The sequence below is a fragment of the Taudactylus pleione genome, unplaced genomic scaffold, assembly GCF_031769625.1.
Source record: "Taudactylus pleione unplaced genomic scaffold, aTauple2 ptg001080l, whole genome shotgun sequence".
NCBI lineage: Eukaryota > Metazoa > Chordata > Amphibia > Anura > Myobatrachidae > Taudactylus > Taudactylus pleione.
The window spans coordinates 2,281,911-2,306,044 of NW_028285481.1; the positions used below are offsets into that span (position 1 = coordinate 2,281,911).

The 24,134-nt window shown below is 38.8% G+C and overlaps 1 protein-coding gene across 1 annotated transcript; it reads right to left on the reverse strand.

Annotated features, from left to right (window-relative positions):
* Positions 1-6,874: 6,874 nt before the first annotated feature.
* Positions 6,875-23,813, reverse strand: LOC148453856 (peptidylaminoacyl-L/D-isomerase-like). The gene is made up of 6 exons (XM_088461619.1): positions 23,520-23,813; positions 21,733-21,874; positions 21,251-21,476; positions 20,559-20,788; positions 16,504-17,733; positions 6,875-7,116 (listed from the first exon to the last, which is right to left on the reverse strand). Exons 1-6 carry the CDS (start codon positions 23,811-23,813, stop codon positions 6,875-6,877), a joined length of 2,364 nt encoding a protein of 787 aa, XP_088317745.1.
* Between the last annotated feature and the right edge of the window lie 321 nt (positions 23,814-24,134).

Genomic DNA, 24,134 nt, shown 5'->3' on the forward strand with positions numbered 1-24,134 from the left:
TCCATGTAGAATCCTTAGTGTGTTGCTATAGCCTTCTCATGTTCTGTGTTATTTGTATCAGCTTCCATGCTGACTCCCAGCATGTCAATCGAGTTCTCTCACTGAACTCTAGTTTATGATATAACAGTTTTTGTGCTTTTTATTAGTGTGCTGCTCAACTTTGCTTCTCCAGAGACTGGGTTTACTAGCTGTAGCAGCTTTACAAGTTCCATGTTCCTTCCTACCTGTGTAATTTCCTAGTGTCTGGATTCACTCCTAGCTTTATGCTGTTTATTTCCAGTAACTCCTTCCAGTGTTTCCTAGATCAGACTTTTCCAGTGATTTCTTCTATACTTTTCTCAGTGCTGAAACCCCAGCAATGAACAGCAACTAATTATCCTGTGTACATGTCAGCATCTGTCTCTGTGTGGAAACACCAGTTTAACTATTTCAGCACTAATCAATATCTAATTCTCCTGTGTATATGTCAGAGCCTGGCTCTATGCTGAGACTCCAGTTTAACCATTTCTACAACAGTTCTCTGTTTGAATCAACAGAGTGTATACTCAGTACAGCATCTGTGTACTGACTCCCAGTGTCATTATCCTGTGTCTGTGTTTGAATTATCAGAGTGTATACTCAGTACAGCTTCTGTGTACTGACTCTCAGGGCATTCCTCTGTCTACATTTCCCTGTCTTTCTCATAGCAAACCTGTGAGTGGATCACTACAGTATTTTAGTGTTTCCTAGTGTTAATACATTTCTAGGGTTCCCAGTGCCAACTCTCTCTAATATAGTTTGCAGTCTTCCTGCCACTCCCAGGTACCTGTCCAGAGGCCGTGACCTGCTCACTTTGTGCAGCGAAACCCAAATCCCAACTGAAGAGGTCACTGGTGAAGACCACCAAGTGAGTTAGACTCCAATCCTCTGGGCATTTCTAACCAAACCTGAGTTGGCCACAATAGGGAGACCTAGTCACTGTCACTAACCTAGTTAATCCGTAGCCACCCTAACTCCTGGCTTTCATCCTCACCTGAGGAACTTCCTGTATGGATCATGACAGCAGGGTTAGAGAAAGGGCTAGGGTTAAGGATTAAGTACTAAGGGAGGTTTCAGGTTAGGCACTAAGGGTGGAGTGTTAGGTTTCGGGTATAGGGAGGGAAGGATAGGTTTAGGGTGTGGGGAGGTTAGGTTTAGGCACTTGGGGGAGGTGAGGTTGAGGCACCAGGAAGGGAAGGTTAGGTTTAGGGGTAGGGATAGGGGGAGGGTTAGGATATCAGCTTACAGGTGTTTGTATCCTGACCCTGTCTGGTTGCCATCATTGGGGTTCTGACCACTGAGATCCTGAGCACTGGCATCTCATACCCAACCATGTGTAAGATCCATCTGTCACAGGTGTTTATGTTTCTGATAATCAAAGAGATAAAGTGCAGAATTAACTTGTCACAGGCGTGGTGATTTTGATAAACAGAGAGCTTAAGCATGATTGGACAACATGCATATTAATAAGAAGCTTTTTGCACTGACTCTCAAAACAATCATCCTTCTGAAGAAATCGTTGTTAAGGACTGGTCTGGTGTACTAGCTTGGGAGAGGTGAACAGACCTGTTCCAATTTTCATCAGTCACCTGCAAATTGGAATCCACAGCCATACACTCCCTAACCTGCATGTGATCTGAGGCCAGCATTGCAACCCGACTGGGAGTAAGGAGATCAGCTGTTCTCTGTTCAGTGCTTCAGAAGTGGAAGGTTGAGCTGAGCGCTTTACTGTAAGCTGAATTCGGGGACTGAAAAACATCATCATCATTTGACACTTCATCTGTTCTCTTTGTATTAATTTATTATGCCACATGGTGTTACAGATCGAAACCAATCCTGTAATATCCCTTTCCTTTGAAAGATGGCTAACATTGGATACAACTGCTTAGTACTTCCAGAATATTTTCAAATCTTATCCTATTTTGGGAAGCTTTTTACAATACCAGGCATATAGCCAAGTTTTCTTAGGTGGATCTAATAATTTTGTATTTTTTGAGATGGCAGTTATTACTGTATATTTTATTATTAAATAATCTAAATTAAGTTTTAAACAGTTTTAATAAGCACTTTTTTAAAGGTATCAAATACTTTTAAATATATATTTTATTTGTGTTTTTCAGATAGAAGTTTTTTACACCTGTGTTTGCTTTAAGTAAATCAGGCAAAATATGGACGGAAATGCAATCTTAGACAGACATGAATCTTAGTAAATAAATCCCTTAGAAATAAATTTAAGATAGGTCGATTTAATCGACTTTGATTTATTTAAAATCGATCAACATTGATGTGTTTCTTATAATAAAAGACACGTTTACAAACAGACTTTTTTTTTAAGTATCTGTAAATGTGCAATTTAGTCCCAGAAACACAACATCAATGTTTATCCATTTTCATCAACTTTAAATTGATTAAAATTGAGTTGTAGTAAATATACCCACTAGTTTCTATTGTATTCAAACATACCTATTTCTAAAGTGCATTTATCTTCAATACATGTTTCACAAATAAAGCGTAATCCAGTTGCACATAGACCAGTGTGTATTTACTGTGTCTGGGATGGATATCCTTGACTCTCAGATGGGGTGTGGGCTCAACTGAAGATTAGTGAAAGAACTAGAAGCATGAAGCTTAAATCTTGCTGCAAGCAGGTAATATTGGGCATGTAGTAACCATTTATATTATTACACTTACAAATATTTTTAGGTTAACTAAAAAGCACAGTACATCCCTAATTTAACCAATAGACAGATTAAATCCTGCATTGTATATTATTTTCACCTCCTGCATATAAACAGTGAGCTGCCATCTTTGCCAAGTTGCTGTCAAAATTCTGCATGAATGAATAGAGTAATCATTTTCTCTACCTATTTATGCCAGTGTCTAGTGCTCAACAGACACATACTGTACTTGTTGTTCACTCAGTGTAAAGCTTTTTAACTTCATATGTTATGTACGGTACTCGGGGATAACATCTGCACAGAGTTCACACATGGGCAATTGTACCGAGCCCACAGAAAAGGGGGCCAACTATTACTCTTCCTTGTTAGAGCTTAGAACCCTTGTTCAAAGAGAAGATTGCAATAATGTTAAAAAAGCAGAGAAAGACAGCACAGGACAACTGTGTCACTAATGATTAAACAAAATGTATATACATACTAGAAAAAATTGAATAAGTATCTCAAATTTAAAAATAAACCAGCGCATGAGAAATATGAGATAACAGTTACAGGGTCTAATTCTGAGTCACATGCTGGTGCACTGCTTTAGTGTTTATTGCTGAAACCACAGCAGCAACCTTTTGCTAATACTAGTAAAAGCCCCTCCCCCTGGTGTCTTAGCTTCTGTATGTGCAACGGCTGGGGCGCCCACTTAGTGCATCTCCAGTCACAACCATAGGAAGCACCATAGGAACTTACACCAGCCCCATGTTAGATTAAAAAGCACCTACAGTTGCTTTGTGTAAGAATCAGTTCCACTGAGAGCTAATATTGGCAATATTAAAACATTGTGAACAATAAATATGCATGAAACCCAATAGCAATGTCTATAGGCTAAACTGAATAAACAATATCCTAAAAAGACATAGTTCTCATCATATCTAGATGTAATGTTCTCAAACAAAGGAACCTGTACACATATACAGTGATGATACAGTAAATGTTACCCACTTATGATCGAGGTGTGGACCTGCATGGTGGATGTTGGTGCAGTGTGTCCAGATATAATTTCCTAGAGAGTAAATGAAGCAACGATACTGAGTGAAGCCAAGATGTGCTTCCAGTCATGATAAACCTGCGTTGTGCTGCTCAGTGCAAGATGTCCAGATAATTTCAAATTGAAAAATGGGAGGAAGCATTGATGATTAGCTCCATGGCTTGTGAATGGGTCTGGAGGAGGAGTGGTAGTGCTGTAGGAACCAGAAGTGATTAGCTGCGCGTTTCATTGAACAACTTCATCAGAGGTAATAATGTGTCTTCTTTGAAGTGAAGTGTAAGATGACTCAAGTAAAATAACAGCATTTACAGATTCAACCTTATAATCGAAATAATGATTAATTGTCCAGTACTAAAACTGTCCTGAGTCCTAAAATAATCTTTGATAATGCTACTCAAATACTAATAACCCCTCACTAATACTGCATAGTACAGGAAATATGTAAATACCATATACTCAGAGACTTTTAAAGACATTATTGGATCACAGTCAAATTTAATTTTACTAGCCCCCCAAATTAATTTACATAACAAAATGGCAAACTTGGGACTCCATCCTAAAAGAAAAAAATATATAAATTTAAGTTTCCTTAAAAGCAAAAATGTTTCCCTTGCTTCAATTCAGTCTCTGTGAGGGTATATTCCAATTTTCAAGCCTGGACTTCTGACATATAGGACTATATTTACGAATCACAACTTCTTAGCAGATAAGAACTGAACATTTTAAATGGCACTCACATTCAATGCAAGGCACACTGGGCTTTACACTAAATGTGAGTGCTGTTTTAAACTTTTAGATCCGATTCACTAAGAAGTAGTGGCTTATAAAAGGCACCACTTTGTATATATAGACAATATTGTCCATCTGTTACTGATTTGTAAATATTGTCCCTATGGTCCATCTGTTGGAGTGCCCACAAACCTCAGTAATACAGAACATATGATTGTGTGATGGATTACTCCAATATTAGAACCTGAGGAGCAGGAACAGATTATTTCATGGATTAGTGCTCAGACTAAATTTAAGCAAAAGAACAATATAATCAGCGCCCAAATCTCATCACCAAAATACATAAAAATCTATCCAGCTCATAATAATCACCCTCATAGGTTTTATTACATAAAATCACAGAAAATATATCAATAAAAATAATTCAGCGCAATTAAAATCTCAGCCACAGAAAAGGATAATATAGCAGTAATTATTTGCAGAAGAGGAATTCTGTGTATTCTAATACTGAATAGTCCACTAAATAAGTGAGAGTCTCACTGAGATTGTTAATATAATCATATAATGGTGTTGCCAGTCATAAAAACACAATTCCAACATATAATACTTGATTGCGCACATCAGGCGATATGAGAGTACATGAAAAGAACAGTGCAAATGCTCAATATGACGGAATCAATGTTTGCACTTGTAGCTCCTTGCATAAGGCTCCAGCTAAGGCCCGTATTCATTTTGTTGGTGAAAACCCCTTTCCGGCGATAATTTATCGCCAATGACATCATTTTTGCCTACTGTAATTATCCCTGTATTCAATTACAAAGACTTTTAGCCAGTACGAAAAGTATTTGTAAAAAAATGGGGATGTTTTCTCCAGCCTTTAACTGGTGAAAAAAAGTGCAGAATTGGGGTTTAGGGGTGCAGGCTTAAAAAATAGCATACACCCCCGGGAATGCCCCCTAAAAACAAAGTGTGTAAAAAAAGTAAAATAAAAATATTGGGACACTCAAAAAAAACTTTTTACATTTTGGACTTACAAAAAAATAAATAGGGAAGACACTTGTAAAATAGCTAAATTCAATCCAGAGGGGTTCCCATATATGCTACAGGTGTTTTCTTTTGGCGGTAGTAGCGGCAGGTGCATTTTTGAAAAAATTTTAAAATCATTTTAGGGACTTAAAAAATATGCTTTCACCCATTTTCATGTACCATAAATTTGATGGCCATAGTTATTTTTTTTTTTAATTGCTAAATGCTATTCTTCATCACCTTCTCAAAGCCGCATTTATGCACCTGCCATTGCTATTTAAAAACCCAACTTCCATTCAGCAGGCAAAACAGGGGTACCCAGAGTGATCCCCCATGTCTGGACATCTTTAAGGGGTGATAGGATGTTTTCCCAAAAATTACCATTTTTTTCACCGCTCCCAGTTTCGCCGGGTCCCATTTTTGCATCCTTTGAAATTAAATATGGGGATTATCAGGCATGCACATGATACTTTTCCACCTGGAAAACAGGAAAAGGAGGCAAAAAGTCTGGACTTTTTGCCTCAAATTGAACACGGGCCTATATGTCTGGCTGGAAGCTCATTCGGGCATGAATGATCTGTCCCTCTAGTGTGGAGATGTATAAGCGTGTCTCCTCCGCTTGTCCATCTGGCAAGACACCTGTATATTAACAGAAAAGTGCAGCTTGGTGTGGGAGGAATTCTCAGTCAATGGTCCTGGAGTGACACAATAACTCGTGTTAGTACATGGTGAATGGTTCTGAGTAGGAAATAGTATTTGAGGCTAAGAACTCCTTAATGCATTTCTCTCTCTTATGAGAGTTTCCTCAGAAGGTCCATGACTTGCTACAGAACCCTTGTGGTGTCATATAAATAATGGATGATAATAATAATAATAATAATAATAATAATAATAAAGCTCATGTTGGCTGATATATGTTATTAAAATGCTTAGAACATTTAGTCAAGAGATGGCAAACCATAGATTGTCTGTGTGATTAGCCTGCAATAGTGACACAACAGACAAACCTATTGCCAAACATTTTGCTGATCACAAAATTAATTTGTGGGATGACTGTATTTGCCCCACCACTGGTAAGTAGTGGTAACAGAGGACTTGTCCTCTGTCAAATAGAAGCTGATTGGATTCATACTGTATGTTTGACACAGTGATGCCTCATGGGCTTAACAAATCAAATCACCTAAGTAATGTATGTTATTAGGATAAAGCTGCTCTTGTGCATTAGCAAAGGTCTGCTGGCAGACAGGGATGTGCAGTGTAACCAAACAGGTACAGATCAGCATCCCATCAGTGTCCTCTGTGATCAACGTGTTTCACCTATAGAAGGCTTCATCAGGATGCAGAGTCACCGATCTTCCTTCTACTTTATACTCATAGCGGTAGCATGTCATTTCCGGATGGCGGATATCACTTCCACCCTTACATATTCAATGTCCATGCAGGATAGACTTGCCTTCTTCTCCTGATAAGAATAAATTCCTTGTTCTTTCATTTTGTCTTTATAATGACAGCCTGTGACATCCAGCTGGTGGATTAAACTTCTGTCTCTCTGTATTTCTAATGGTAAATTATGCCTTTCTATAATCCATATGTAGGAATGTACAGAAAACTTTGGCAGAAGACTCCGAACTTGAAGAACAACAAATAGAATGTATCATAGAGGGGATTCATTTTATATTGTCCCATAACTATTTTTAGTTTGGAGGCAAATTTTACTTACAGCAGAGCAGTACGGCAATGGGTACCAACTTCGCACCATCATATGCCAACTTGTACCTAGCCCAGTGGGAAAATGAGTTTATTTGGAATAATAAGACATATGAAGAGAATATAATTCTCTGGGCTAGGTTTAGTGACGATGTGATCATTATATGGGATGGAACGGAAGAAAATTTCAACCATTTTGTCCAGTACATAAATCAGAGTGAGGAGAATCTTGAATTTACTAGTGAGGTAAGCAATATTGGTATAAATTTCCTGGACCTCATGATTTTTATAGATCAAGGAAGAATTGAGACTAAAACCTTCATGAAAGCTGTAGACTGTAATAACTATCTTGATGCCCACAGTAACCATCATAGAATTTGGATCTCCAATATCCCTAGGGGGCAACTGAGAAGATTAAGGAGAAACTTTTCCAAAATGGAAGATTATGAACTGCAATCTACCCATTTACTTTCAAATTTCAGAGAGAAAAAATACCCTTTGGATATGGTCGAAAAAAACAAAGTGGAAGTTCAATTAATGGATAGAGAGCCTCTATTGCATTACAAAGAGAAGAAAAAGGAAAAAATACAAGACCCCCTTTTTATTACTAACTATTCTGGTCAAAATAGACTTTTGGAAGCAAGTCTACGTAGACATTGGTATATACTATTGGCTGACGAAGATTTGAAGAACATTCTACCTGACTAACCTAAGATAATATACAAGAGAGCTCCCACCATAAGAAATAAGCTTGTCAAAAGCCATTTAAAAGAAGAGAAAAAATCTACGTGGTTGGATACTATACCAGGCTTCATTAATTGCAACACATGTGGGGCATGCAAGAAGACACATATCAATAAGAAGAAACTGACATCTTGTATAATTTCCAAAACTACTGGAAGAGAGTACAAGATATGGGATAAGATCAAGTGTCACTCCAAAGGGGTAGTATATCTTCTGTACTGCCTCTTTGGTCTCCAGTATGTGGGGAAGACTTTCCAGAAATTGCACATTAGAATTAATGAACATCTCAATAATATTAAGAACAAGAGAGAGAATCATAGTATACCCAGACACTTTAATGAAGTACACGAGAGTGATCCAACAAAATTGGGTTTTGTAGGCCATAAAAAAATTAAAACATCAGGGAGAGGAGGGAATCTAAATGAGATCCTGTTAAAAGAGGAAACCAAATTAATTTATCAACTAGGTACCTTGACCCCTAAAGGTTTAAATATTGACTTTTATGTATATCTCTTCTTAAAATAGATTATATCCTCTTTATGTGTCTTGTGAGATATAACTTTTTGACATAAAACTATGATATATGCTCTAATATTAATCTTGATATCATCATTTATATGATGATATTCTTTTATTATATGATTTATTATTTAGTATTTTATTACTATCATATTTATTATTATCTTTTTGTGTGTGTATGTTTAATGTTGTGTGTTTTATATATGGGACAATATTATAACTGAAGGAGAGATGCTGTTCCTCAACATATGGATTAAAGAAAGGCACAATTTAGCGATATAAATACAGAGACAGAAGTTTAATCTGCCAGCTGGATGTCACAGGCTTTCATTATAAAGACAAAAAGAAAGAACAAGGAATTTATTCTTATCGGGAGAAGAGGACAAGTCTATCCAGCATGGACATTGAATATGTAAGGGCGGAAGTGATATCCCCCAGCTGGAAATGACGTGCTGCCACTAAGAGAATAAAGGAGAAGGAAGATCAGTGACTCTGCATCCTGACAAAGCCTTCTGTAGGTGAAATGTGTCGATCACAGAGGACACTGATGGGACACTGCTCTGTAACTGTTTGGTTACACTACACATCCCTGTCTGCCAGCAGACCATTCTATACCTTCTGTGGACTGGATTGTACGCAGCAGAGTGCAGATCCAGGCTTGGGTGTATCAAGATCCCTGCTATCAGTTAGTTTGCTGGGATATCCTTTCCCTATATGGATGAGACTCTCAGCAGGTAAAATCCTTGCTATACAGTTGAACAGCACAGTTCACTTCTTTCGGACACTTACTTTTCATATGACTGTACAAATTGTTCATGAAAGTGATTTTTATCTTTTTTTTCCCAGTATAGTAAGACGCTGATTGCGCTTTACTGGTATTAATATTGTGTTTATGTTGTATTGTGCTGTATGTTGTGTTGTGTACCGTTATAATTTTTAGTGTGTACACACTATTTTAGGAGAGATTTCTCTATCCCTTTCTGGAATAAATATACCTATATTATTCTTTGTGTTAAGTAATTTTATTATATAGTGTTGTTTACAATTGGTGAGCACTGGGAATTTTTTTTCTTCATTCTGTTTTTACGGGGTAGGTGTTTTCCTGTGTTCCTTTCCCTAGCAGCTACCATATATATTGTATTGGATTAAGTGCAGGCTTACACATTTTTCTTGTTATAATGGGTGATTTTTCTACATTTGGTTGGAATGTGTTTAAATTTCTCCATTCTGGACGGATGTTATCAGACTCTCCAGACACTGTATGTTCTAGGGATTTAAGGTCTGACTGCTCCTGGCTTCTTGCTACTCTCCTTCTCTGACTTATCTAAATTCAAATATAAGATATCTTTACTGGAGCATTTACATAACACCACCAGAGCCACGATCTGTGTCTAATGAGTTTACCTGCATATGGTGGTTAGGCCCATAACCTTGGCCATGATTATGCTAAAAACCTCCATAATTTGGAGTTGTGCACCTGAGATTTGTCTGTTTCTGTGCCTGCAATTAGTCTAATCAGGTAGCACCTCCCATTATATATATTCAGTGTGTGCAGTCCAGGAATCTTTCCCATATACTCCATTTAATGTGCTTTATTGCACACCTGAGGGATAGGAAACACCCTCAGTCTGTATTAGCACCCCTTCCTTATTGGTTTAAAAGCATGGAGTCTGGTAATATATATGCACACTGGTATTAGGCACAATTCTAGGTAAGTCCTACAAGTTATATACTGTTGTGCAACTTTGGTTCATTTTTGGGGCATGGGTCCCCCTGGATTGCTTTGGTTGATCTGTTTCAGGGCACCACATTATAACACATTTTTCCTTTATAACATATTTTAACCATTCACTGTTTGTTTATTATACATGTACTTCACTTTTTTATTTTCATTCTTTATATGCATCTGTGACTGCTCTTAACTATCTCTTTTACACTGCACTTTTCTTACTATGGCGGTGCCCTGGGGAAACTTAGCTGGGCCAGTTTGGGGGGTCTTGCGCTCTGGATTTGAACCCTAGTATGTTAGGGACCTACCTTAAAGAGGATACCTGAATTTGGTGGGTAGGCCAATAACCTTGGCCATGATTATGCTAAAAACACTTATTGATTGCAAATTGTATTGAATTTATATATTATCAATAATTTGGAGTTGTGCACCTGATATTAGTCTGTTTCGTTACCTGCAATTAGTTTCGTCAGGTAGCACCTCCCATTATATTGATTCAGGGTCTGCAGTCATGAAATCTTTCCCATGTACTCCATTTAATGTGCTTTATTGCACACCTGAGGGAAAGGAGACACCGTCAGTCTGGATTAGCATACCTTCCTTATTGGTTTAAAATCATGGAGTCTGGTAATGTATATGCACACTGGTATTAGGCACAATTCTAGGTAAGTCCTTCAAGTTATATATACTGTTGGGCAACTTTGGTTCATTTTTGGGGCATGGGTCCCCCTGGATTGCTTTGGTTGATCTGTTTCAGGGCACCGCATTATAACACATTTTTCCTTTATAACATATTTTAACCATTCACTGTTTGTTTATTATACATGTACTTCACTTTTTTATTTTCATTCTTTATATGCATCTGTGACTGCTCATCACTATCTATTTTAAACTGCACTTTTCTGACTATGGCAGTGCCCTGGGGTGGCTTAGCTGGGCAAGTTTGGGGGGGTTCTGCGCTCTGGATTTGAACTCTAGAATGTTAGGGACCTACCCTAAAGAGGTTACCTGGATATGGTGGGTAGGCCCATAACCATGGCCATGATTATGCTAAAAATCTCTATTGATTGCAAAATGTTATTGCTTTTATATATTATCAATAATTTGGAGTTGTGCACCTGAGATTTGTCTTTTTCTAATGACAACTCCCCCTCCTCCCTTTTGACAGTTAAAGAAAGGTTCCACCTGATAGATTTCTATACGGCAAAGGTCAATATAACATGTCAGGATTAGACAAACACTCTGACTTTTCTGCAACCTGGTTTCATTGGATGACTTCAAGGATTGCTGTCACTAGTCAGTAGCCCTTACCCATGTATCTCCACCCAGTTTATTCCTTATAATACACACCATAAGCATCTATACACACATCATTTATAAGTGCGAATTGACAAAGATGATTAATTTTGTAGTTAAAAATCCCTGTCTACTTATATCACATTATTACTCTGATAGGTGTCTGAAATAAAATTTGTCTTTTTGTGTTTAAGCTTTTATAAGTTTTCAGATGAAGTAAAATGTAATTAAAACTAAATGACATCTCTGTAGTGAAATGTCATTGCAAATCAGTTTTAACATAACACATCACTGATAACAGTTAATTTGCACAGAATCCACTATATGTGCTATTATTGTCTAATTTGTATTTTAAGCACATTATTACAATAAAACATAAAACAGTCAAGAAATTGTTAGTTCAAAAAGATTGTTAGTTTAATTTGTTAAAGGAAAAATAAGAACAAATTTTCAGAAATTATAAATTGTGTCTCTACTTTCAATGAATTAATCAGTTGCATATTTGCTTTTAGGATTTTCAACAAAAGTGTTTTATTATACAATAGATTTAGAACCTAAACATGATTCAATCAATCATTTGGATTATTCTGTTGTTCTAAAGAAGACAGAATCTCCAAATATATGATTGGAGAAAAACTTTGGAGGGCGAGCTATACCAACAAATTGTTCTTCCTGATGGTCATATTCTGGGAAATACATCTCTCCAATGTGTTATTCATTGTTGTCGATTACTGGGAATGACATCCCTCCACTGTTATACCTGGTCACCTTGTGCAGAAACAAAAACACAGACTTTGGCTTAGAGATGGGTAAATCATTGAATTATTATTATTATTATTATTATTATTATTATTATTACAATTGAACAAACAAAGCTCATAAGGTCTGTTAGAGACATAAACAATAAAAGCTTAACAATAGTGGAGGGGGTGTACAGGGCAAACAGCTCCTAGTATATAACTAATAATGGAGATAAATCTAGTGGTTTTTTTTCTATTATTTTACCTCTTTCAAGCTCTTTCGACAGTAGCGGCACAGCAGTGTCACATCCACAACAATTAAGGGGGCCAGGATGAATTTAAAGAAAATTAAGAAATGCCCCTGGTGTAAATTATTATTATTATTATTATTATTATTATTATTATTATTATTATTATCATTTTTTAAAATTATTTATTTATTTATGTGGCACCACAATGGTTATGCAGCACCTTACAAAATGCATAAACAAATAAGTGAACAAGAAACCAATGACTAACAGTATAATGCAGGTCAACGACAAGGTTTATGCGCATTGCCACCTTAGGGATCATAACACTCCAATAAGCAACAGGGTGTAAGCAACCAAGTGATAGGTGCCCTTGTGGGGATATGGAGTAGATGAAAGTATAAGTATTGCATCTGCATGTTAGTGGTGCTACCAGAATAGGGGAAATTGTAAAAACAAAGTACTGGTATGGGGAGGTGAGGTGAGGGAGGGGGAAGATAGAAGACTATAGGACTGAGGTGGGTGTAAACAATCAAATAGTGTAAGAGCATACCCTAGGCACCAAGACTACTTACTATGAGTCTGGCTAAGCTTACTAATAATAATAATAATAATAATAATAATAATAATAATAATAATAATAATAATAATAAATAGCAAATATTGCTTTCTTACATTTCCTTTTTTCCTACAACACCACTTTAAAATATAATTATTATAATTATTTCCTACTTCCCTGAAAGTCTTGTGTTGATAATATGAACCAGTTATAATCTTATTACATCCTCTTACTTGCTTGTGCTATGTATAACAGAATATTTCCTTTTTTGTGATATATCATCATGGCTTCTATCACTCTATAAACCACTGACATTCCAGAAAGTATTTGACATATTTTATATTATCCAGTTATCACATTTAGGGCTCTATTTATTAACATTATTTTTACTAAAATAAAGTGAGAAAGGGTGTTTTCACACCCTTTTCACATTATTTTAGTATCACCCAAAGTTACTAAAGGGTAATTGAAGTAGAATTTGTAAAATTCTACTCCAAGCCCTAATTATCATTTATTTTTAGTAAGCAGATCACATTTCCCATACTTGTAATGGGAAATGCAATCTGTCTGGTAGTTACTAAAAATAAATTGTGAAAAAATACTTGGGAAAGCCCTGTGATAATAAAGCCAACAGTATATTAATGCATTGAAAAGTCCTATTAGTATGAAAGGTTTTGTGCCTAAGAGATGAGTACAGGATGCCGGCGCTATTAGTGTGGGCATTATGAGTGTAATGGGCAGTACTACTATGGCCATTATGAGTATAAGGGGCACTATTACTGTAGGTATTATCCCTCGTGTGCATGCATGAGACCCGCTACGACTGACAGCGCCGGTCGTAGCGGGTCTTTTTCCAAAGGGGGCGAGCTGTCAAATTTGATTGACAGCTCGCCCCATTTGGAAGGCGGGCCGGGGGGGTGGCAGCCCAAAGGGAGGCATTCCCATGGGAACATCTACCATTTGGGGGAGGCCCCACTGACATCACGAGTGATGTCAGTGGAGAGCTTCCGGCTCTGACAGAGCCAGAAACTCTCCAGGGCTTATGACAAGTGAGACTCTACCCTAGGGTCTCGTCGTAAGCCCCGATGGTCGTGATGGTCTATGACCATTGCATCCATCACCTGAGCGGTCGTTAGAGCTGTGGGTGTTAACCCACAGTTTAACGACTGAAACAGAGGTGGCCGGTCAGGATGCAAGCGGCCGCCCAGTTTCTGAGCAACCACTTGCATCCTCCGACCGCCTCTGAATGAGGGCCTATGTGTATAAGGGGCACTATTACTGTGGTCATTATGTGTATAATGGGGCATTATAACTATGGGCATTATGTGTGTAAGGGGCAAAACTACTGTGGGCATTATGTGTTTAGGGGCATTATTACTGTGGACTTTATGTGTACAAGGGTATCTATTACTGTGGGCATTATGTTTATAAGGGAATATATTACTGTGGGCATTATGTCTATAAGTGGCACTATTACTCGGGGCCTTATGTTTATAAGGGGCACCACTACTGTGGGCATTATGTTTATAAGGGGCAATAATACTGTGGGCATTATGTGTAAAAGGGGCATTTTTTTATGGATTTTATGTTTTTAAGTGGCACAACTACTATGGGCATTAAGTGAATAAGAGACATTATTATTGTTGGCATTATGTGTATGGGACATTTTCACTGTGGGCATAATGTGTATAACGGGCATTATTACTATTGGCTTTATGTGAAAAGGGCACTATTACTGTGGCATTATGTGTATAAGGGGCACTATTACTTTGACATTATTTGTATGAGGCACTATTGCTGTGGGCATTATATGTGAAGGGCACTTTTACTGTAGCATTATGCATAAGGGGCATTACTGCTGTGTGCATTATGTGTAACAGGCACAACTACTGTGGGCATTATGAGTAAGGTTCATTAGGCAGTCATTACTGTGGTCATTATGTGTATAAGGGGCATTTTTACTGTGGGCATTATTTGTATAAGGGACACTACTAATGTGGGCATATTGTGTATATAAGGCACTATTACTGTGGGCAATAGTTATACACATCACTACTATGGGGGCTTTATGTGTATGGAAGGGGCACAAATACTGTTGGCAATATGGTATAAGGGACACTAAGTTGTGTAATGTGAATTAGGTGCACTACATGCAGTGCAAAGTGAATAATATTGTGCTACTGTGTGGTGTCAGTTGAATTGCAGGTACTATTGTATGGCCATGCCCCTTCCTTGTGAGACCATGCCTCTTTTTTGAGGCTGTCCCTTTATAGAAATGCAGAGGGAGTGGGCAAACAAAGTTTGCAGGGTGCACCAAACACCCTAGCACCGGCCCTGCACACAGATTTATGTCTATGGGCTCTATTTATTAACATTATTCTTTATAAAATAAAGTGAAAAGGGGCTTAGTGTCAGGGGGCGGGACTTAGCGACACTCAGTTGGCACATGCGTCGGTACTTGTCACAGCATTTTTTCAGAAAATGCTGTGATAAGTGTGCGGAGGGGATTCGCAGGGACAGAGCTTTATCACAAGCTCTGTCCCTGCAAGGGATTTTTAGTAAATCCCTGTGATATTGCCTGAATTCGCAATGTGAGTTCAGTCAGTAATATCACACTACAATCTGCATTCAAAAGTAAATAGAGCCCTATGTGAGAAGATCTCTAGGATTGTGATGAGCTGTGTTACCATCAGTCTGTGGTGTTGTTGCACTGCAGGTACCCAGAGAGAAAATATACCAGCAATTATAAGTTGTTCCAACTGACTTAACTCCTGCATACAGTATACTGACTCTGCATTCTTATCACAGGTCTGTCACAGAGCTTTGCATTTTGTGACTCTTGTCTGCCTCTGTACATTGACATATACTGTATGTACCATTTATATATTATTACTATAGATATCATGGAGTAGTACAGGCCAAATTCTGTAGAGACGCGAGGAGAATCTGCTTATAGTAATAACTGGCAAATGTGACTGAATCTGCCTCTTAGAATATTCTCTTTGCAGAGTATAACTGCTAGTAGGTATTAAATAGGAGACATACATATCTGATATATATTATATACATACCACTATACAGTACTTCCATTTACTTTATGCTCTTTTTTTCAATCACTGAACATGTTCTGCAGAACTCTTCTCTACTAAGAACATTGGTCTACACCAGTATTGTGAAAAAAAGAACATCAGTAAGCTTGTTTTAAAATTACCGCCCAGAAGTGAAATACCATAGGGTGCCCCTACACGCCCTCGGGTGCCCTATTTCAAGTGATGTACTGAACTGCTTATTAGTTGTTGGTTGGTGATCAATAATGCAATGAATAGTAACATTACTGTAATTCAAATTAATCATCTCAGCTTCTACAAAATGAAAAAAATACATTTTATGTTAATCAATAGTCACGCAATAGATTTACCCCCAATTATAAATAAATTGTATTTGTAATAAGACAACAAAATATGTTTAATTTACTTTTAACAGATGGTGAAATGGTTCCATAGGCCATGTTCCTTGAGTAGCCAATGCTGAGAATTCCAAAGGGTTCTGTAGGGTGCTGGAAAGTATGAGAGCTGATGCCACTGCCAAGGTTATATTCTGCCCAGGAGAATCCAGATCCAGGGATTGTTGTCCACTTAATGTCTTTTGGAGACTTATCATCAATAGTAAATCCAGGAACATTCAATGTCTTTGCTATTATAACAGCCAAATTAGTATCAAAATTATCCTGTCGAATGAGGTTAATTGCATGCTCCAAAAACAAAATGTTGGATATGATAGTTAAGAATGAACCATGAGTTAGTGAACCTATTATCTGACCAGAGCCAGAGAGATTAACTTTAATTACATTTATATGGATTATGGACAATGGAGCAGCATGGGAGACATTAACCTTTAGCAATTCTCCATCTTCCACATGTTTCACTACTTTCTTTTCACCAGATTGGTACTGAATGGAAGTGTTTTCAGAAGCCATAATAAGGAAATTATCATAGCTAGTTTGGAAGGACAATCCTGGGATAAACATTGAGTTTCTCCAACTTCCAACAGGTCTGAGCTGCTCATAGACATGGGAACATCCTATGTTATTTTTAGCACACGTGTGCCCAGCTATGACAGCGACAGGAAAATTAGAATCCACCTTAGTGCCCGAGAGATCATCTTTACTCTGAATTTGGATAGCTTGGAATGGCTCAAGATTCACTGTCATCTTCTGTCCCTTTAAGTACTTCTTCTCATTAAAAGTTACAGAGCCCTTTAGATAGATGTCAACAGATGTTTGATTTTCACATGAAACCACAAGGAATTCTTTGCATTGATTTTCTGGTCCCTTCTGAGGGGTAATTATATAATATTCATGTCCAAGCTGATTTACTGGGTAAATTACTCTCACATCACCACTATTGTATCTGTAATTACGAGACATCACAGTGACATCGGCATCAGCTGTAATCACCACAGTCTGTGGAGATGTCTCTGTCCCTTTCAGCTCCGTAGATAATGTGATTGGAATTATTACAGTTTCTCCTTTCCCAACCATCACAACTTTAATAAAATTAGATTTGGTAACATTGATAGAAACGTTGGTGTTAGGTGAGGTGCCGGTCACCAGAAGCTCTCGCTGTGGAGTCTCGGTAGAGTCACCATTCTGTAGAAATGCTGTGATAAATGTTCTTTCAACAGAAGTAACTTGATCTTTAGAGCCTGTAAATAACAATAATATTTGCAATGACATTGTCATCTCCTTAGCATATACTGTGATACAAATTGTCTCAAGAAATGGTAATTATTACTTTCTCTATCAGTTCATTTCATATTTTGTAATTAAAAAATTACATGTAACAGGGAAACCATCTTTCGGCATGTGATCCACAGTTAGTAGTTGAAGGTCTCCAGGCTTCACATTTACAGTAGTTGTTAAATTAGCTCAACTTACCAAAGCTTCATATGAGAACATAGAATTTCTACTTGGGACAGTTTGCAACGTGATGAAAGTGAACATTTTGGTAAATTGAGATAAAAGTGCAAAAAGCAGAAACTTACTAAAAATAATGAATTAAGGCACCAGAATTGTTTGATTATTTAAATTATGCAAATAAAAAAAGATGGCACTCAGTAGCAGTTACAATAAACCAAGTGTATATATTCTGCAAACTAGCAAAGTTTCTAACAGTAGGAACCTCTATAAAGCTACTGTATCATAGCTTAATAAAGTATTGTGTCTGAACAATGCTAGCTTGCACAATATACATGCTTGGTTTATTGTAACTGTTTAGGAGTGCCATATTTGATAGACAGACAGACCAATAGAGAGATAGATATGAGTTAGATAGATAGATAAATAGATAGATAGATAGATAGATAGATAGATATGTGATAGACAGATAAATATTAGATAGACAGATAGATATGAGATAGAGAAATAGATAGATAGATAGATAGATAGATAGATAGATAGATAGCGGTCAGCATTACACATTTACACAGGACTGGTGCTAGGCTTCCCTGTGCCCAGCGCTGGTCCAGTGCTCCACAGCCGTGCATCTTCCCTCCCCCTGAGAGCTTACCCAATAGCGCCTGGTGAAAGGTCGGATGCCTAGTGCATTTACACACACATCGCCACCAGTGCAGCAGTGATGTGTGTCTTTCAGCAGCCAATGAAAGTCAGACAGACTCTCATTGACTGCAGCTGCATCCACTGCAAGAGCCGGACTGGAGCTCACTCATGAGATTCATCTTCTGGCTCCTGCAGTGGATAATGGGAAAGATATCATGGCATCTCTCCCATACTGCTGAGCGCGCCAGCCCGGGAGGACTGACGTGCGAACGGCAGCAGGAGCAGTAGCCGGAGCGTGGATTCAGGTAAGTGAATTTTTCTTCATTTATTTACTGTGTGTGTTTTATTTACAGTGTGTATTTGTCAGGGGAGTGGGCTACTACGGGGTGCACTGCATCAGGGGGAGCTACTACTAGGGGCACCACTGGGGGCGATCTCTACTGGGGGCACCCCTGGGGGGATCTTCACTGGGGGCACTGCTGTGGGGACCTCTACTGGAGGCATCATTGGGGGACCTCTACTAGGGGCACTGCTGTGTGGGGACCTCTACTGGGGGCACCACTGTGTGGGGACTACTACTGGGGGCACTACTGGGTGGGAACTCTACTTGGGGTACCACTGGTGGAGACCTCTACTGGGGGGACCACTATTGGGGGCACTGCATTGGGGGACCATTACTGGGAGCACTGCATAGGGAGGGCTACTACTGGCGGCACTATATAAAGGGCACTGCATAGAGGGGACTACTACTGGGGGCACTATATAAAGGGCCTTGCATAGGGGGTACCACTACTGGGGGCACTGCATGGGAGGACTGCTACTGGGGGCACTATATAAGGGGCACTGCATAGGGGGGGCACTACTGATGCACTGCATAGGGGGTCTACTACTGGAGGCACTATATAAGGGGCTTACTACTGGGTGCACAAGGAACACTGCTCTGGGTGACCACTAATGGAGGCACTGAATTGGGAGAACCACTACAGGAGGCAATGGATTGGGGGGACCACTACTGGGGGCCTGCATTAGGGGGACCACTACTGGGGACATTGCAAATTGGGGGTACTGGAAAAGGGGCACTACTGGGGGCCTGCATAAGGGGGCAACTACTGGGGGCCTGTATAAGGGGGACCACTACAAGGGAAACTGCTTATGGGCACTGCATTAAGGTGCATATGGACTGGAAAGGTATGCTCAGAGTAATGAGAAAGGGATGTGTCATGATGACACACCCCATTTTTAAGTGACCTTGCCCTTTGTGACCACGCCCATTTTTTGGAACACGTGCCTTCAGTGCACGCACATAGAGGTGAGGGGGCTACATTTTAACATTTGCACTGGGCGCCAAATACCCTATTTATGCAACTGATAGATAGATAGATAGATAGATAGATAGATATGAGATAGACAGACATATATGATGATAGATGGATAGATAGATAGATAGATAGATAGATAGGTATATGTCAGACTTGTGTTTGTTTGTGGAGTTGGACTGGAGTTGCTGGTCAGAATGGTTTCTGGAGTAAGGGGTAAATTTACTAAAGTGAGAGTATTTAGAAGTGAGTTTTAAAAGTGCTGTTGCCCATAGCAACCAATCAGATTCAAGCTATTACCTTCTAGAAGGTGCTATTTAAATGTCAAATATAATTTGATTGGTTGCAATGGGCAACATCATTTTAAAAACTCACTTCTAAAAACTCTCACTTTAGTAAATTTACCCCTAAGAGTCTAAAAACTGGATGGTCTTATATAGTTATGGCTCATTAGATGTAGTCTGAGGCTGAAGGAAGCTGAACAGTACTGAGACCCAGAACAGAAGTACCACATGCCGGTGGTTTTCACAAAAGACCCCTGCAAGGAAGTTTGGGCTATGCTGTGTATGACATGCAGGTTGTGCTCCTGTACTGTACTAGCAGCTGATGACTGAATCTCCAAGAAGGAACCGGACAGGATGGTGCTGGGATGGAACCAGACTGGATGGCAATGAGATTGAACTGATGGTATAGGATATCGGACTGGAACCGATGCTGCAGGATATTGAACTGGAACCAATGTTTCAGGATATAGGACTGGAACTGATAGTACAGGATATCGGAATGGAAGTTATGGTACAGGATACTGGACTGGATCCTATGGTGCAGGATCACCAGGATGGAACCAGATACTGGAGCTGGAAGTTCATCAAGATTATAATCTACACTGAAGATCAATTGCCGGAATAACCACAGGAACTCAGATGAAATCACACAGCTAGGCTGAGGACAACATTGCATTTGCACATGCTCAGAGTATCCTTATATAACCCAGGGAGAGCAGTGATTGGCTAAAGATGTCAGGTGACATCAAAAATGGTCTCCTGTTGGAGAATGGACAGTCACCTGGTACAGACTGTCATGGCTGCACCCAGCAGTCTTTTCTGGAGGGAATGCTGCACATGCAAGTCAGTGAGTTAAGTCAGAAGCTACAGGGAGGAGAAGTGGATATGTTGGGGACGCTCAGCATTCTAAGACAGCACCTGGAGAGGTAAATGGCGGGATTTGACTCTGGAGTCTCTAGCTGGGATTGTGAAAGTACCACTATCTTACAATAGGCCTCTGGACTCTTTTTGACCTTGTGAGAATTCTTCAAGTGGAATTTCTTGACCAGCTGAAGAGCATGTACATCTTTGGAGAAGACCCAAGATCTCTACTCAGGGTGTTACCCTTCCAGTTTATGAGGTAGTGGAGATAGCCATTTAGTAATGTGGAGTCCAGGATATTTTCCATCTTGAACACAACATCATGCTGGATTCGTACCTCGGGACCTCTGGAAAGAGAAGCTTGAAACTGATTGCGGATTTCAACAAAGAAAAATGGAAGACATTTTGAATGCAAAGAGAAAGAGGTAGCTGGAGGCATAATGCAACCAGCATAAGCAGGAAAGGTCCAATGAGGTGTGATGAAAAATTCATGGATGGAACCTGCAATCTAAGGTTCCGCTTAGACAGCCAGACTCTATCTCCAACTTGAAGGTCAGGAATGGCTCTCTTTTCTGTCCACAAAGATCTTGCAATGCACAGAGGACTTCTTTAGAGCTGAATGAACCATACTTCATATTTTCTTAAATCTTTGGAGAGACACGCTGGTGGCTTGAACATCAAGTACCTGTAGTGACTGACTCGAGATGATGACCGAAGACTGTGAAAAAGGGTGTTGTCCCTGAAGAGGAGTGGTAAGAGTTGTCATGGGCAAACTCTGCCCATGGCAGAAGCTCCACCCAGTCATCCTGGGAAGAAGAGATGTACAACTATATATATATGGAAAAGAGGTTTAAGAAGACATGAGCCTCATAGTGTAGTATTTAAAAGATTAGTAACGAGTGCTCATAATAAGTGTGCGTACCAAAAATAAACACTTTTAAGCTTATTTGAGTTCCAAGGATGAGTAGTCCACACTGGATGTGTTTAGATGGGATGTCATCAACTGGATCACCTTAAGGAGAGCTTGTATATGCTCATGGGAGAAAGAGTATATATAGTGTAGTATATTTTTGCAAATAATATAATAATTATAAGTAGAGGCTGCGTACCAGATAGTGCTGAATAAATAGCCCGTAGTATGTTCTCCTCCAAGAGCCACCTAATACCCTCTAGGAATCCCTCTTTGGTGCTTGAATGTTCAGTGTATGAGAGCTGAATACATATGCAATATCTCGTCAGTGCATTCCAAACAGGGGTTTTTATTAGGTTTACAGGGTATGGGGGAACATCAAACAAGGTATAAAAGAATAAAAGAAAATGCATATCTTATTAAAAGGTACCCAGTCCTCTTTACATAACCAAAGAAACAGAGAGCATGGGTCAGCTGGCCTTCACACGTTTCATCCCTTCAGGACTTCTTCAGGAGTAATGTGGGTCATTGGAGTGCCTTCTATTTATCCCCTAAGAAGAGGGAGGTGTACTGCTGCAGTTTAGTGCCAAAAAACGGCAAAAAAATGGCTACTGCGCATGCGCAGCGCACAGCGGCCATTTTGTATGATGTCATCAGTGACATCGCGAATCCCAGCAAAAAATGACAGATTATCATAGAGGAAGTGGCTCTATATACCTGTCTGGATTGGCTAGATCACCAGCCTGGCTAGGTCTATGTATAGTGGGGACACTGAGAAACAAGCTAGAAGGTCTAATTCCTTATAGTGGTGGCCATTTTGTTGGTGGGACAGAAACTGTACCCACATGGCAGCGTCCATTTTAATAGTGCAGGAAAACTGCTTTTAAATAAGCAGTGGCCATCTTTTGAGTTAGAAAAAAACAGTTATATGTAGAGATACACAGGTGGCCATTTTGATGGTGGGATAGGGTACCATATCCACTATGCAGCAGTCATGTTGGTGCCAAAAATGATTCATTTATAAAAGTCACACTTTAGGATAAAAAAGGAGATATTACTAGTGGTTTAAAATCTAGACGTTGCTAGTGCAGCACAAATATTGGGTACAGTAAACCATGATCACATTACAATGGAATATGAATACCATTATATATATGAACAATAAATAAATAAATAAATAAAGCAGTGGACCACATAAAAAGGGGAACTAAAAGAAGAACATTGCCACCTCCTTATGTACATGTACACTATTATGACAAGCTGTTACAAGCCTTAAAACGTTCTGTTCAATATGAGATCATAAAAACTTTAAAAGCAACAAAAAAGTAGTTATGTCACATAAAACAGATACATATCATGTAAAACTTGGCAATATAAAATGTGAAAATAGAAATTACTGTTAAAAAATTATTAATACAGTGAGCGATAAAACCAGGTTATAAGAATGGAGCTATTTCATAGATATCATTTAGTCCATTAGGTTGGAGTGTATTCAGTTCGCAAATCCAAAACATTTCTTGCTGTGAGAGTTTTTTTGTGAGATTACCGCCTCTTGGACCTACTTTCACAAGTTCAATACCTTTAAAGGTTAAAAGTTCTGGATTCGAATCAAGGCACGTTTTAAAATGTTTGGGCACTGAATGACTTTCAACCTTGTTCCTTATGTTCCTTACATGTTCCTGGATTCTGTGTTTCAAATTCCTTTTAGTCTTGCCCACATATTTCAATTGGCAGGGACATTCCAGTACATAGATGACTGAAGAACTATTCCAATTGATGAAATCTTTAATCTTGTATGTTCTTGAGCTTTGAAGGTTGCTGACAGTTTTTCTATTAGAATGGAGATGCTTGCACATATTGCACTTTCAGCACTTATATGATCCAACACATTTCAAAATGTCTTGTTTAGTGGGGACCGTGTGTCTCAGCATGCTTGGAGCTAAAATGTCCTTTAAGTTTCTGGCTTTTTAAAAAATGATCATTGGTTTTTGGGGTAGAATATTGGTTAAGACCGGGTCCCTTTGTAAAATGCCCCAATGTTTGTTGAGGACCTGTCTAATTCTACTCTCCTCATTGCTGAAGTGAGTAATGAAGGGGATCATATGCTCTTTTTTCTTGTTATCTACATCTTTATACTGTAGAAGATCTTCCCTTGATACAGCTTCTGTTTTAGACAT